Raw genomic sequence first — 12486 nt, forward strand, 5'->3', positions numbered from 1 at the left:
TGGATGGAGAGAGAGAGGGGACAAGGATGGAAGGCCGGGAGGAGGTAAGAATTGGAGGAACAGTGGACAGAAGGCAGGACATGGGGGGATGGAGATAAGGTTGGAGGGAAGAAGAGAGAGGGGAAGGAAGATAGAGAGAGATAGATAAATAAATACTTTTCTCCAGAGAAAGCATAGTAACTTACCACCGATATGTGAACAGCTGTCAAAGTCATTAGCCATGGTAAGCCTTGAATCCAGGGATTGTGAAGTGAGAGTGTGTGTGTGTGTGTGTGTGCAGTCAGCCTTCAAGTCAGTGTGTTGATTAAATAAGTGTGTGTGTGTGTGGTTAACTCAGTTGTGAATGGTTTTCTTATTGACATGGCTCATCTAACAGAGCTCTCAGCTACCACACCCCTCTCTACGCTCTCCTCTATGCGCCAACCCAGAACATGAAGACTTTATACCATTTATTTACCATCATATCAATTCTGTTGTTTATGAATCTAGAATCAAGGTCAAATCATCAGTAGCATGGTCATATCAGTAGTCATTCTACTAGTGATGATAGTGGTGTAGTGTACCTTGTAGTTGGCCACAGCAAGGCGTGACAAGCCGTCCACGTACGGCCCCAACACCTTGTGCTCCCTCACTCTAAGAGCCTGCCTGCTCCTGGGGGGGGGGGACACATATCAATGTGGTTAACTACAAAAACAAACAGTCATCATGCTTCCATGTTCTATCAAAAACATTAAAAAGAATAATCTCAAATAGTATTTTATTTGAGATGTATCCCACTACGCCAGTGTCGTAGTCAGCAGCCACTCAATTAGCCCACGTCAGTAAACATCGTTTTAGACTAGTTGTGTTTGAAAAGTGACTAGACTTCGAGGAAGAGAGGAAGCATGTTTAAACTGGGGCCACTGACAAATTATAGTATATTCCAACAAATAATTCAAACAAAACTAGAGTCCAAGAAGTGGTTAAAGGTCAATATTCAGGGTCATACGTACCCTTTGGGGTCGAGGAGGTCGCGGACCTTCTCATTGTATATCTCCATGTAGGAGACCTCTATGGTGAAGCCTTCCCCCTCCCTCTGCTCCAGCAGGGTCCGGTCAAACAGAGAGCTGCAGAGCCGCGGAATCAGACCTGGAGAGTCCACAGAACCCATCATGGTGTACGACTTTCCCGAACCTGGAGGGACACACACGCAGCCAAGGGATGAGAACAGCCGTTAGGAGACAACCAATGAACTTCAACCGGTTTTAAACTTGAAACTGTAAAGATCTGTTCCATGCCAACAATATGAGGCCAGTTAGTAGTATCATAACGAACCAATGTCATAACATACCTGTCTGTCCGTAGGCGAAGATGCAGGCGTTGTAGCCCTGGAAGGCGTTGTGTAAAAGACTTTCCCCAAGGCACTGGAACACCACGTCCTGACCTGGAGACAACCACCAGGCAACGTTACACAATACAATCATGTTAATTATACAATATAAAACCCTACAATATGACTTGACTGATCCCCTTCGGGGTGATTTACAAATCATCTGGAGCACACTAACACAATTACAAGATAATGGACATGTTATGCATGTGTAAGTGTTAATTCATATAGGACCTTCAGACTGTATACATGAACAGTGTGAGAAACAGCATTAGGTACAATAGGCCCTAGTTGGGTTTTGGCCTACAGCACAAAGAGGTGGATGACTAGCAGGTCTGACAGGAATATTTGACATTTAAATTAAGCCAAACACCTAGAGATCCAATCCAAGCAAGTAAACAACAAAGACATTTCAGGTGGGATCCTTAGTCAATGTAGAGAAAAAAAACTTCTGAAAATACCCGAAAACCACCTGGACAGACCTATACCTGGGGTTCAACAGGACGCACCGTTTTGGAACTTTGAGATAGAAATATGTTGCATAGAAAAAAATAGGCATCTGTAGGCCGTCATGTAGAACAAGGAATAGTGTCGACTCTATTTGTGGCATTTCTACCTGTAACGTTCGATAACATTTGGCAACTGAATGTGGCCTACTAAATGTACAGGAGGAGGAAGAGCAGAGGGAAGGAAGTGAGGAAGAGGGGTTAAAGCAAGTGAAACAAAAACTGACCCGCAAACTTGTCCTTTTCCGACTCGTCCATGGACCAGAAACAGTAGTCATAGGCGAAGGTCTGAGGGGACAAGAACACAATGAAACAAAATAGTTTACAACACATTTATAACAGCTGTTTTCCAGAGGGCAAAACACTTTGAAATGATCTGTTGAAATGACATTGTTATGACATTATTATGATGCTATTTCTAACAGGTTTTCCCCGTTGGGTTGAGCACAGGCAGTGATAAACATTTTTGAACATGTCAATATACAGTTGTGGCCAAAAATTATGAGAATGACACAAATATAAATTTTCACAAAGTCTGCTGCCTCAGTTTGTATGATGGTAATTTGCATATACCCCAGAATGTTATGAAGAGTGATCAGATGAATTGCAATTAATTGCAAAGTCCCTCTGTGCCATGCAAATGGACTGAATCCCCAAAAAACATTTCCACTGCATTTCAGCCCTGACACAAAAGGACCAGCTGACATCATGTCAGTGATTCTCTCGTTTACACAGGTGTGAGTGTTGACGAGGACAAGGCTGGAGATTACTCTGTCATGCTGATTGAGTTTGAATAACAGACTGGAAGCTTCAAAAGGAGGGTGGTGCTTGGAATCATTGTTCTTCCTCTGTCAACCATGGTTACCTGCAAGGAAACACGTGCCGTCATCATTGCGATGCACATAAAGGGCTTCACTGGCAAGGATATTGCTGCCAGTAAGAAGAAAAACATCAGGGACAGACTGATATTCTGCAAAAGGTACAGGGATTGGACTGCTGAGAACTGAGGTAAAGTCATTTTCTCTGATGAATCCCCTTTCTGATTGTTTGGGGCATCTGGAAAAAAGCTTGTCCGGAGAAGACAAAGTGAGCGCTACCATCAGTCCTGTGGCATGCTAACAATAGAGCATCCTGAGACCATTCATGTGTGGGGTTGCTTCTCAGCCAAGGGAGTGGGCTCACTCACAATTTTGCCTAAGAACACAGCCATGGATAAAGAATGGTACCAACACATCCTCCCAGAGCAACTTCTCCCAACCATCCAGGAACAATTTGGTGACGAACAATGCCTTTTCCAGCATGATGAAGCACATGGCCATAAGGCGAAAGTGATAACTAAGTGGCTCTAGGAACAAAACGTCAATATTTTGGGTCCATGGCCAGGAAACTCCCCAGACCTTAATCCCATTGAGAACTTGTGGTCAATCCTCAACAGGCGGGTGGACAAACAAAAACCCACAAATTTTGACAAACTCCAAGCATTGAATATGCAAGAATAAGTCAGGAAGTGAATTGACAGCATGCCAGGGCGGATTGCAGAGGTCTTGAAAAAGAAGGGTCAACACGGCAAATATTGACTCTTTGCATCAATTTCATGTAATTGTCAATAAAAGCCTTTGACACTTTTGAAATGCTTGTAATTATACTTCAGTATTCCATAGTAACATCTGACAAAAATATCTAAAGACACTGAAGCAGCAAACTTTGTGAAAATTAATATTTGTGTCATTCTCAAAACTTTTGGCCACAACTGTACAAGTACAATGACTGCTATATAATCACAGCTCCACAAAGTAGCTAGTGTGTCAACACAGAGACCAATAACAGCATTGACAACCAAGCATTAACACAAATCAGTAGTAATGTACTGGACAGGGCTTACCTTGGTCTGACTCCTGAGGAAGTTCACACAAGGTCAAAGGATGGTTACATGGGTAGAGAGAGAGAGAAGGATCATATCTCAGACACCAATGTAAACAAACACCGGTGGTGTAATCATTAGTTCACACCGTAGCAAATGGTTGCAAACAGGAAAACTCTTTGCAACAAAACCAAGAGTTTCTATTGGACATATTCAGGTAGGTCCCTCCCTGTTTAGTTCTGTTTGCTTCTGTCCTGTGGTTCCTAGTGAATACACACCAGGACATTTTGATGTACTGTAGTGTACAACCAGACAGACAATCACACTGAAACAGGATTTTCTAATATTGGTAAAAATAATAAAAAAGTATGTCACTGCGTCATGGATACACATTGGTGAATGACAGATTAATATCCATCATTAAAAACTAAAGACCACAAAGTTGTTAGCCTGTCTGTCAATAACCATTTTATTTGAAGTATGCTACACAGTGTATGAGCACAATATGGTCTATCAGACTGGTGAAAGAGATTACTATTATCAATCATGTGATCGGCACTTGATAACAAGGGAAGAAAATAAAGATTACAGGGCTGTTTCAATGACAGGCCTACAGATCATAAAATACACAGTATTCATACTGTCAGAGGTCTGCAAATCCACCATTCCTGATAAATGAGGAACAAAAAAATATAAAAAAATAATCACATCTCCCAACTGAAACAGGATGCAGCATGGGCAATAGAGCTAACGTGAATCAAGATGCCTATTCATAAGAATGTAGGCTTGCTTCCACTCAAACTTCCTGCTCTCTCCCTCTCCATTTCTCTCAGTATTTGACACTCTTTCTCTCGCTTTCTAAAATGTTCAGTCCTGTGGGTGCCGAGGCCTGGAGATGATAAACCCTTGTTTACGACAATGTTTCAATGTTACTCAACCAGGGTGGGATATTAACTCATGCCAAATGCGGGTACATTTTGTCGTCATTGACGGGTAAGAATGTCTATTTCACCAGCCACATTTGCAGGTGGTCACAGAGCATTTAGCTACTAAAGTGTGACTTTGTCATCGTGTTTCTTGGCTATTTACATGATTTGTTCACATGCTAGGTTGTTTTTCAATGTTAGTTTGAGTTTGCTGTAAATCATCTGCTTTTTGTTGATTGTTGGTGTAATTATGATGGGGGGATGGGGAAGAGAGTAAAAGACAAACTCACAGAATGACAGAGGCAGAGTAGAACAGAGCAGCAAAATAAAGGATTTGTATCTTTCCCTTTCAAGACGATGCAATATGTACAGTTGAAGTTGGAAGTTTAAATACACTTTTTCCAACAATTGTTTACAGACAGATTATTTCAGTTATAATTCACTGTATCACAATTCCAGTGGGTCAGAAGTTTCCAGAAAATGATGTCATGTCTTTAGAAGCTTCTGATAGGCTAATTGACATAATTTGAGTCAATTGGAAGTGTATCTGTGGATGTATTTCAAGGCCTACCTTCAAACTCAGTGCCTCTTTGCTTGACATGGGAAAATCAAAATAAATCCGCCAAGACCTCAGAAAAAAAATTTCAGACCTCCACAAGTCTGGTTCATTCTTGGGAGCAATTTCCAAACGCCTGAAGGTACCACGTTCATCTGTACAAACAATAGTACGCAAGTATAAACACCATGAGACCACGCAGCCGTCATACCGCTCAGGAAAGAGTCGCGTTCTGTCTCCTAGAGATAAACGTACTTTGCTGTGAAAAGTGAAAATCAATCCCAGAACAGCAGCAAAGGACCTTGTGAAGATGCTGGAGGAAACAGGTACAAAAGTATCTATATCCACAATAAAACGAGTCCTAAATCGACATAATCTGAAAGGCCGCTCAGCAAGGAAGAAGCCATTGCTCCAAAACCGCCATAAAAAAGCCAGACTAGTTTGCTTTGCTGCAGGAAGGACTGGTGCACTTCACAAAATAGATAGCTCATGAGGAAGGAAAATTATGTGGATATATTGAAGCAACATCACAAGACATCAGTCAGGAAGTTAAAGCTTGGTCGCAAATGGGACTTCCAAATGGACAATGACCAAACATACTTCCAAAGTTGTGGCAAAATGGCTTAAGGACAACAAAGTCAAGGTATTGGAGTGGCCATCACAAAGCCCTGAACTCAATCCTATAGAACATTTGTGGGCAGAACTGAAAAAGCGCGTGCGAGGAAGGAGGCCTACAAACCTGACTCCGTTACACCAGCTCTGTCAGGAGGAATGGGACAAATTTCACCCAACTTATTGTGGGAAGCTTGTGGAAGGCTACCCAAAACGTTTGACCCAAGTTAAACTATTTAAAGGCAATGCTACCAAATACTAATTGAATGTATGTAAACTCTGGGAATGTGATAAAATAAATAAAAGCTGAAATAAATCAAATCACTCTTTCTACTATTATTCTGACATTTCACATTCTTAAAATAAAGTGGTGATCCTAACTGACCCAAGACAGGGAATTTTTACTAGGATTAAATGTCAGGAATTGCGAAAAATGTATAAATGTATTTGGCTAAGGTGTACGTAACCTCCCGACTTCAACTGTATTTAGATACATGGGCTCCGATACAATACAGGCAGGATATGTTTTAGTTTGAAACGACTCCGTGCGATTCGGTTTATTACAGAATGAATCGATACGATTCCCTTTCGATGCACTAATATTTGTAGCATAAACACATTCAATTTCCATTCTACTGCTGATGGAGCTAATGAGCTGGGCTTCTCTGAGCTGGATCTGTCTGAGCTAACTCGTGTGTGTGTGTGTGTGTGTGTGTGTGTGTGCTTGTGTGTGTGATGTATGTGCTTGTGATGTATGTGCTTGTGTGCGTGATGTATGTGCTTGTGTGTGTGTGATGTATGTACGCGTGTGTGTGTGTACATGTGTGTGTGTGTGTGTGTGTGTGTGTACATGTGTGTGTGTGTGTGTGTGTGTGTGTACGTGTGTGTGTGATGTATGTACATGTGTGTGTGTGTGTGTGTACGTTTGTGTGTGATGTATGTACATGTGTGTGTGTATCTATGTGTGTGTGTGATGTATGTACGTGTGTGTGTGATGTATGTACGTGTGTGTGTGTGTGTGATGTATGTACGTGTGTGTGTGATGTATGTACGTGTGTGTGTGATGTATGTACAATGTAGGCACCACCCACTAATTAACTTGTCATATTAGCAGATTAAGTGTTTGAGCCATTAATGAGTCAATATCTATAGTTTACAAATTAGCTATGACATAGCCAATGAATATATAGCATGCCATCTCAAAAGCAAATTGTTTTGACTGTTTGGAAGTTATGGAGCGACCTCTCGCTACGGCTATGCAGCGTGCCTCGCAAAAGTGATTGTTGTCCTCGTTATGAAACTATCAACTTTATCCAGTTTATCTAAAAAAGACCAGATACACTGATTAAATCAAAACTATTGCTGATGGTGAAACTGAACAATAAAATATATTGTTAAGCCCCACTCAGCAGGTATAGCCAGATGAGAGTTGTGTCTCCAGTAGCTTACTTTTCTTCCAGTAAAAAACAAACAATGTTTCCAACAGCACATAGATAATAACCTAGCACGTAACATAGGTTGTCAATAAACTAATACAGCCTAATATCACATAAGACATTTTAGCAGTTGAATGCTGAAGTTGCCGTGCAGGTGTGCAAGATCAGGAACAGTCCTCTTCCTGCTGATGACCAGTGTGCGAAGCTGGACACAGCGCACTTTGACAAGGCTACTGATATTGCCCGGGTTTGTTCGGCATGCTAAAGGACTTATATCAATGACCGTCAACACAGTTATATGCAGTTCAACAATGAAGGAGAGGACGCATTGTGTCATAAAAGATGAGGTCATTCGGAATGTAAAAAGAATGTAATATGAGCTAAACTAATTTGGGAACCGGCAATTTGTAACATTAGAATTTAGGATTTTCTGACCGATGCATGTTACATTTGGATCGGTTTGAGGTTTGCGGACTGATGCACTTGGAATGTATTCAGACCCCCGTCCCTTTGTGCACATTGTTACGTTACAGCCTTACTCTAAAATGTATTCAATTGTTTCCCCCCCCTCAATCTAACCACAATAACCCATAATGACCAAGCGAAAATGTATTTATTTAAAATAAAAATACCTTATTTACATAAGCATTCAGACACTTTGCTATGAGACTCAAAATTGAGCTCAAATGCATCCTGTTTCCATTGATCATCCTTGAGATGTTTCTACAACTTGATTGGAGTCCACCTGTGGTAAATACGATTGATTGGACATGATTTGGAAAGGCACACACCGGTCTATATAAGGTCCCACAGTTGACAGTGCATGTCAGAGCAAAAACCATGAGGCCGAAGGAATTGTCCGTAGAGCTCCGAGACAGGATTGTGTCGAGGCACAGATCTGGGGAAGGGTACCAAAACATTTCTGCCACATTGAAGGTCCCCAAGAACACAGTGGCCTCCATCTTTCTTAAATGGAGTAAGTTTGGAACAAACTGAGCACACAGGGGAGAAGGGCCTTGGTCAGGGAGGTGACCAAGAACGCAAGTCACTCTGATAAAGCTCCAGAGTTACTCTGTGGAAATGGGAGAACCTTCCAGAAGGACAACCATCTCTGCAGCACTCCACCAATCAGGCCTTCACGGTAGAGTGGCCAGGCGGAAGGCACTCCTCAGTAAAAGGCACGACAGACCGCTTGGAGTTTGCCAAAAGAAACCTAAAGGACTCTCAGACCATGAGAAATAAGATTAAATCGGTCTGATGAAACCAAGATTGAACTCTCTCGTGCCAAGCGTCACATCTGGAGAAAACCTGGCACAATCCCTACAGTGAAGCATGATGGTGGCAGCATCATGTTATGGGGATGTTTTTCAGTGGCAGGGCCTGGTCAGGATCGAGGGAAAGATGAACAGAGCAAAGTACAGAGAGATCCTTGATGAAAACCTGCACCAGAGCACTCAGGACCTCAGACTGGGTCAAAGGTTCACCGGAAGGCCCCGGGGAGCAGCGCACAATTGGCCCAGCATCGTCCGGGTTAGGGAGTGTTTGGCCAGCAGGGATATCCTTGTATTATCGCACACTAGTGACTCTTGTGGCGGGCCGGGCACAGTGCACGCTGACCAGGTCGCCAGGTGTACGGTGCTTCCTCCCACGCTTCCTCCCACGCATTGGTGCGGCTGGCTTCCGGGTTGGATGGGCATTGTGTCAAGAAGCAGTGCAGCTTGGTTGGGTTATGTTTCGGAGGACGCATGGCTCTCGACCTTCGCCTCTCCCGAGTCCGTTCTGGAGTTGCAGCGATGAGACAAGACTACCAATTGGAAACCACAAAATTGGGGAGAAAAACGGGCTAAAAATAAAAAATAAAATAAAAAAATAGCTGTGCAGCTATTGTGGTGCAACTATGTGTGGTGTGCCAACCCTGACAGAGCTTGAGAGGACCTGCAGAGAATGGGAGAAACTGGCCAAATAAAGGTGTGCCAAGCTTGCAGCGTCCTACCCAAGAAGACTGAGGCTGTAATCACTGCCAAAGGTGCTTCAACAAAGTACTGAGGCACGGTCTGAATACTTATGTAAATGTCATATTAACATTTTATTTTTATAAGTTCCCAAACATTTCTAAAAACCTGTTTTTGCTTTGTCATTATGGGGTCATTATGTATTGTATTAAGGGTGTAACAAAATGTGTAAAAAGTAAAGGGGGCTGAATCCTTCTGAATGCACTGCATCTTAAACATTTAAAAATCAGGGACTGGTGTATCAGTGAATCTTAAACCCCTAGTAAAATGCCTGAGTACTCCCTTATCTACCCCGTGGCTGAAAATAAGCTTTGAACAGCACTGCATGAACCCAATGACCAACAGTAATATTATACACTAACTCACAGGCCGTGAGAGAGAGACAAGGAGACACTCAGTTTCTACATGCCGGGGATGCATTGTAGAAGAGACACAAAGTCAGTGTGTGTAAATGCGTATGTTCTTTAAAGGCCCCACACACTGATTGTCCATTAGTACAGGAGTCTGCTTTCTACACATCATACTACAGACATTCACAATGACCACAAACACGTCAGTGGGTGTGGACCAGGCCTCCATGTCTCCGGCCCGGAAGCAGACAGAGCTGGGTGGTGGGCATAGCCAAATCAGGCATTTGTGACTGGAACCAGCATAGCCAATCAGGCTTTAATGATTGGAACCAGCATATCCAAATCAGCGCTCAGGTTCAAGCCCAGTGCAGCTATCGGACGATATGCGGACACACCCATTGTAGAAGGCAATTGGCAGAGGATACAATAGTTTAGCTTGCATGTTGGATAGAATCTGTCTGGCACATAGGCCATTATCAATAGGAGATAAGAACTCATCTCACAGACAGTTGTTTGATGCTAGGGGTGTGGCGGTAGCTGTAATAGGCTAGCCCTAGGCCTATAAAGGATTATTGGCTGATTAAACATGTACTCACTTTTTACAGCCCTGCCTGCGACCTCAGGCCTATGTTGCCGACTGTTGAATCAGAAGGAATGGTGTGTGAGAGAGAGAGAGAGAGAGAGAGAGAGAGAGAGAGAGAGAGAGAGAGAGAGAGAGAGAGAGAGAGAGAGAGAGAGAAAGAGAGAAAGAAAGAAAGAGAGAAAGAAAGAGAGAGAGAGAGAAGATTGCTACATGTTCTCACACACACCCCAGCCAACTCCCTTCCTAAACAATGTAGCAACACTTACTTTGCCCTTGTTCTATCACTGACTGCTCCTCTAGCCCATGGCACTGTTATTATCAGACCCTATCACAACACCATTACATGGCCAGAGGCACATGGCCAGAGACACATGGCCAGAGACACATGGCCAGAGGCACATGGCCAGAGACACATGGCCAGAGACACATGGCCAGAGACACATGGCCAGACACACATGGCCAGAGACACATGGCCAGACACACATGGCCAGAGACACTGCTCAGTCAGCAAGGTGGACCACCACAGCTATATGAATGGTTAAGTAGGGGAAACATTGAATTACTACTACTGTCAGATGGATTCTATGCAGAGACTTGATTTGAAAACCCTGGGGCTGACCACAAAAATGGCGCCAGAGAAGAAGGCAGACGTTTTACGTGTCTCCAACCGATTGTGTTTTTTGTTTGTTTATTTACGTACATAATGTTGCTGCTACCGTCTCTTATGGCCGAAAATAACTTCTGGACATCAGGACTGCGATTACTCACCACGGACTGGCAGAATCCTTTGTTTCCTTTAACGAGTCTGACGAGCCCGACATGAACGATATACTGCTTTCTTGGGAACCGGCCCAGATCCCTGTGATTTGCGTGAAGAGGCGGCGGAGAAAAAAGGGGCCAGAGGGCAGGCTGACTTTTGAGAAATCGTAGGCGATCAAATAAACCCCCACTTCCTTCCATTCTGCTAGCAAACGTGCAATCTTCGAAGAAGAAAATCGATGACCTATGCGCAAGATTAAACTACCAATGACACATTAAAAAGTGCAATATCTTATGCTTCATGGAGTCGTGGCTGAATGACGACACTATCAACATACAGCTAGCTGGCTGGTTACATGCTGTACCGGCAGGATAGAACAGCGGCGTCTGGTAAGACAAGGGGCGGCGGACTATGTATTTTTGTAAATAAGAGCTGGTGCACGATATCTAATGAAGTCTTGAGCTATTGCATCTCATGATAAGCTGTAGACCACACTATCTACCTAAAGAGTTTTCATCTGTATTTTTCGTAGCTGTTTACATAGCACCACAGTCAGAGGCTAGCACTTAGACAGCATTGAATGAGCTGTATTCCGCCATAAGCAAACAAGAAAACGCTCACCCAGAGGCGGCGCTCCTAGTAGCAGGGAACTTTAATGCAGGGAAACTTAAAATCAGTTTTACCTCATTTCTATCAGCATGTTAAATGTGCAACCAGAGGAAAAAAACCCTGGCCCACCTTTACTCCACACACAGAGACACATACAAAGCTCTCCCTCGCCCTCCATTTGCCAAATCTGACCATAATTATATCCTTCTGATTCCTGCTTACAAGCAAAAATTAAAGCAGGAAGGACCAGTGACTAGATCAATAAAAGTGTTCAGATGAAGCTGATGCTAAGCTACAGGACTATTTTGCTGGAACAGACTGGAATACGTTCCAGGATTCCTCCGATGGCATTGAGGAGTACACCACATCAGTCATTGGCTTTATCAATAAGAGCATCAATGACGTCGTCCCCACAGTGACCATACATACCCCAACCAGAAGCTATGGATTACAGGCAACATCCGCACTGAGCTAAAGGCTAGAGCTGCCGCATTCAAAGAGCGGGACGCTAACCTGGATGGAAGCTTATAAGAAATCCCGCTATGACCTCCGGCAAGCCATCAAACAGGCATAGCATCCATACAGAACCAAGATCGAATCGTACTACACCGGTTCTGACGCTCGTCGGATGTGGCACAGCTTGCAAACCATTACAGACTACAAAGGGAAGCACAGCCGAGAGCTGCCCAGTGACACGAGCCTATCAGATGAGTTACTTCTATGCTCGCTTTGAGACAAATAACACTGAAACATGCATGAGAGCACCAGCTGTTCCTGAAGACTGATCATGCTCTCCACAGCTGATGCAAGTAAGACCTTTAAAACAGGTCAACATTCACAAGGCCGCAAGGCCAGACGGATTACCAGGACGTGTACTGCGAGCATGCGCTGACCAACTGGCAAGTG

The 12486-nt window shown here is 43.4% G+C and overlaps 1 protein-coding gene across 2 annotated transcripts in view; it reads right to left on the reverse strand.

The window, feature by feature from the left end:
- The window catches only part of LOC139375358 (kinesin-like protein KIF13B), an 80571-nt gene that overhangs the window by 37944 nt on the left and 30141 nt on the right, over nucleotides 1-12486 (reverse strand). For both annotated transcript variants that reach the window (XM_071117061.1, XM_071117062.1), the window contains 5 exons: nucleotides 3758-3770; nucleotides 2103-2163; nucleotides 1331-1423; nucleotides 993-1173; nucleotides 564-651 (listed from right to left, as the gene is read on the reverse strand). In XM_071117061.1, coding sequence (XP_070973162.1) covers nucleotides 564-651; nucleotides 993-1173; nucleotides 1331-1423; nucleotides 2103-2163; nucleotides 3758-3770 — 436 coding nt within the window. The remainder of the gene's footprint in view (nucleotides 1-563; nucleotides 652-992; nucleotides 1174-1330; nucleotides 1424-2102; nucleotides 2164-3757; nucleotides 3771-12486) is intronic.

This window comes from Oncorhynchus clarkii, chromosome 19 (assembly GCF_045791955.1).
Source record: "Oncorhynchus clarkii lewisi isolate Uvic-CL-2024 chromosome 19, UVic_Ocla_1.0, whole genome shotgun sequence".
Classification (NCBI taxonomy): domain Eukaryota; kingdom Metazoa; phylum Chordata; class Actinopteri; order Salmoniformes; family Salmonidae; genus Oncorhynchus; species Oncorhynchus clarkii.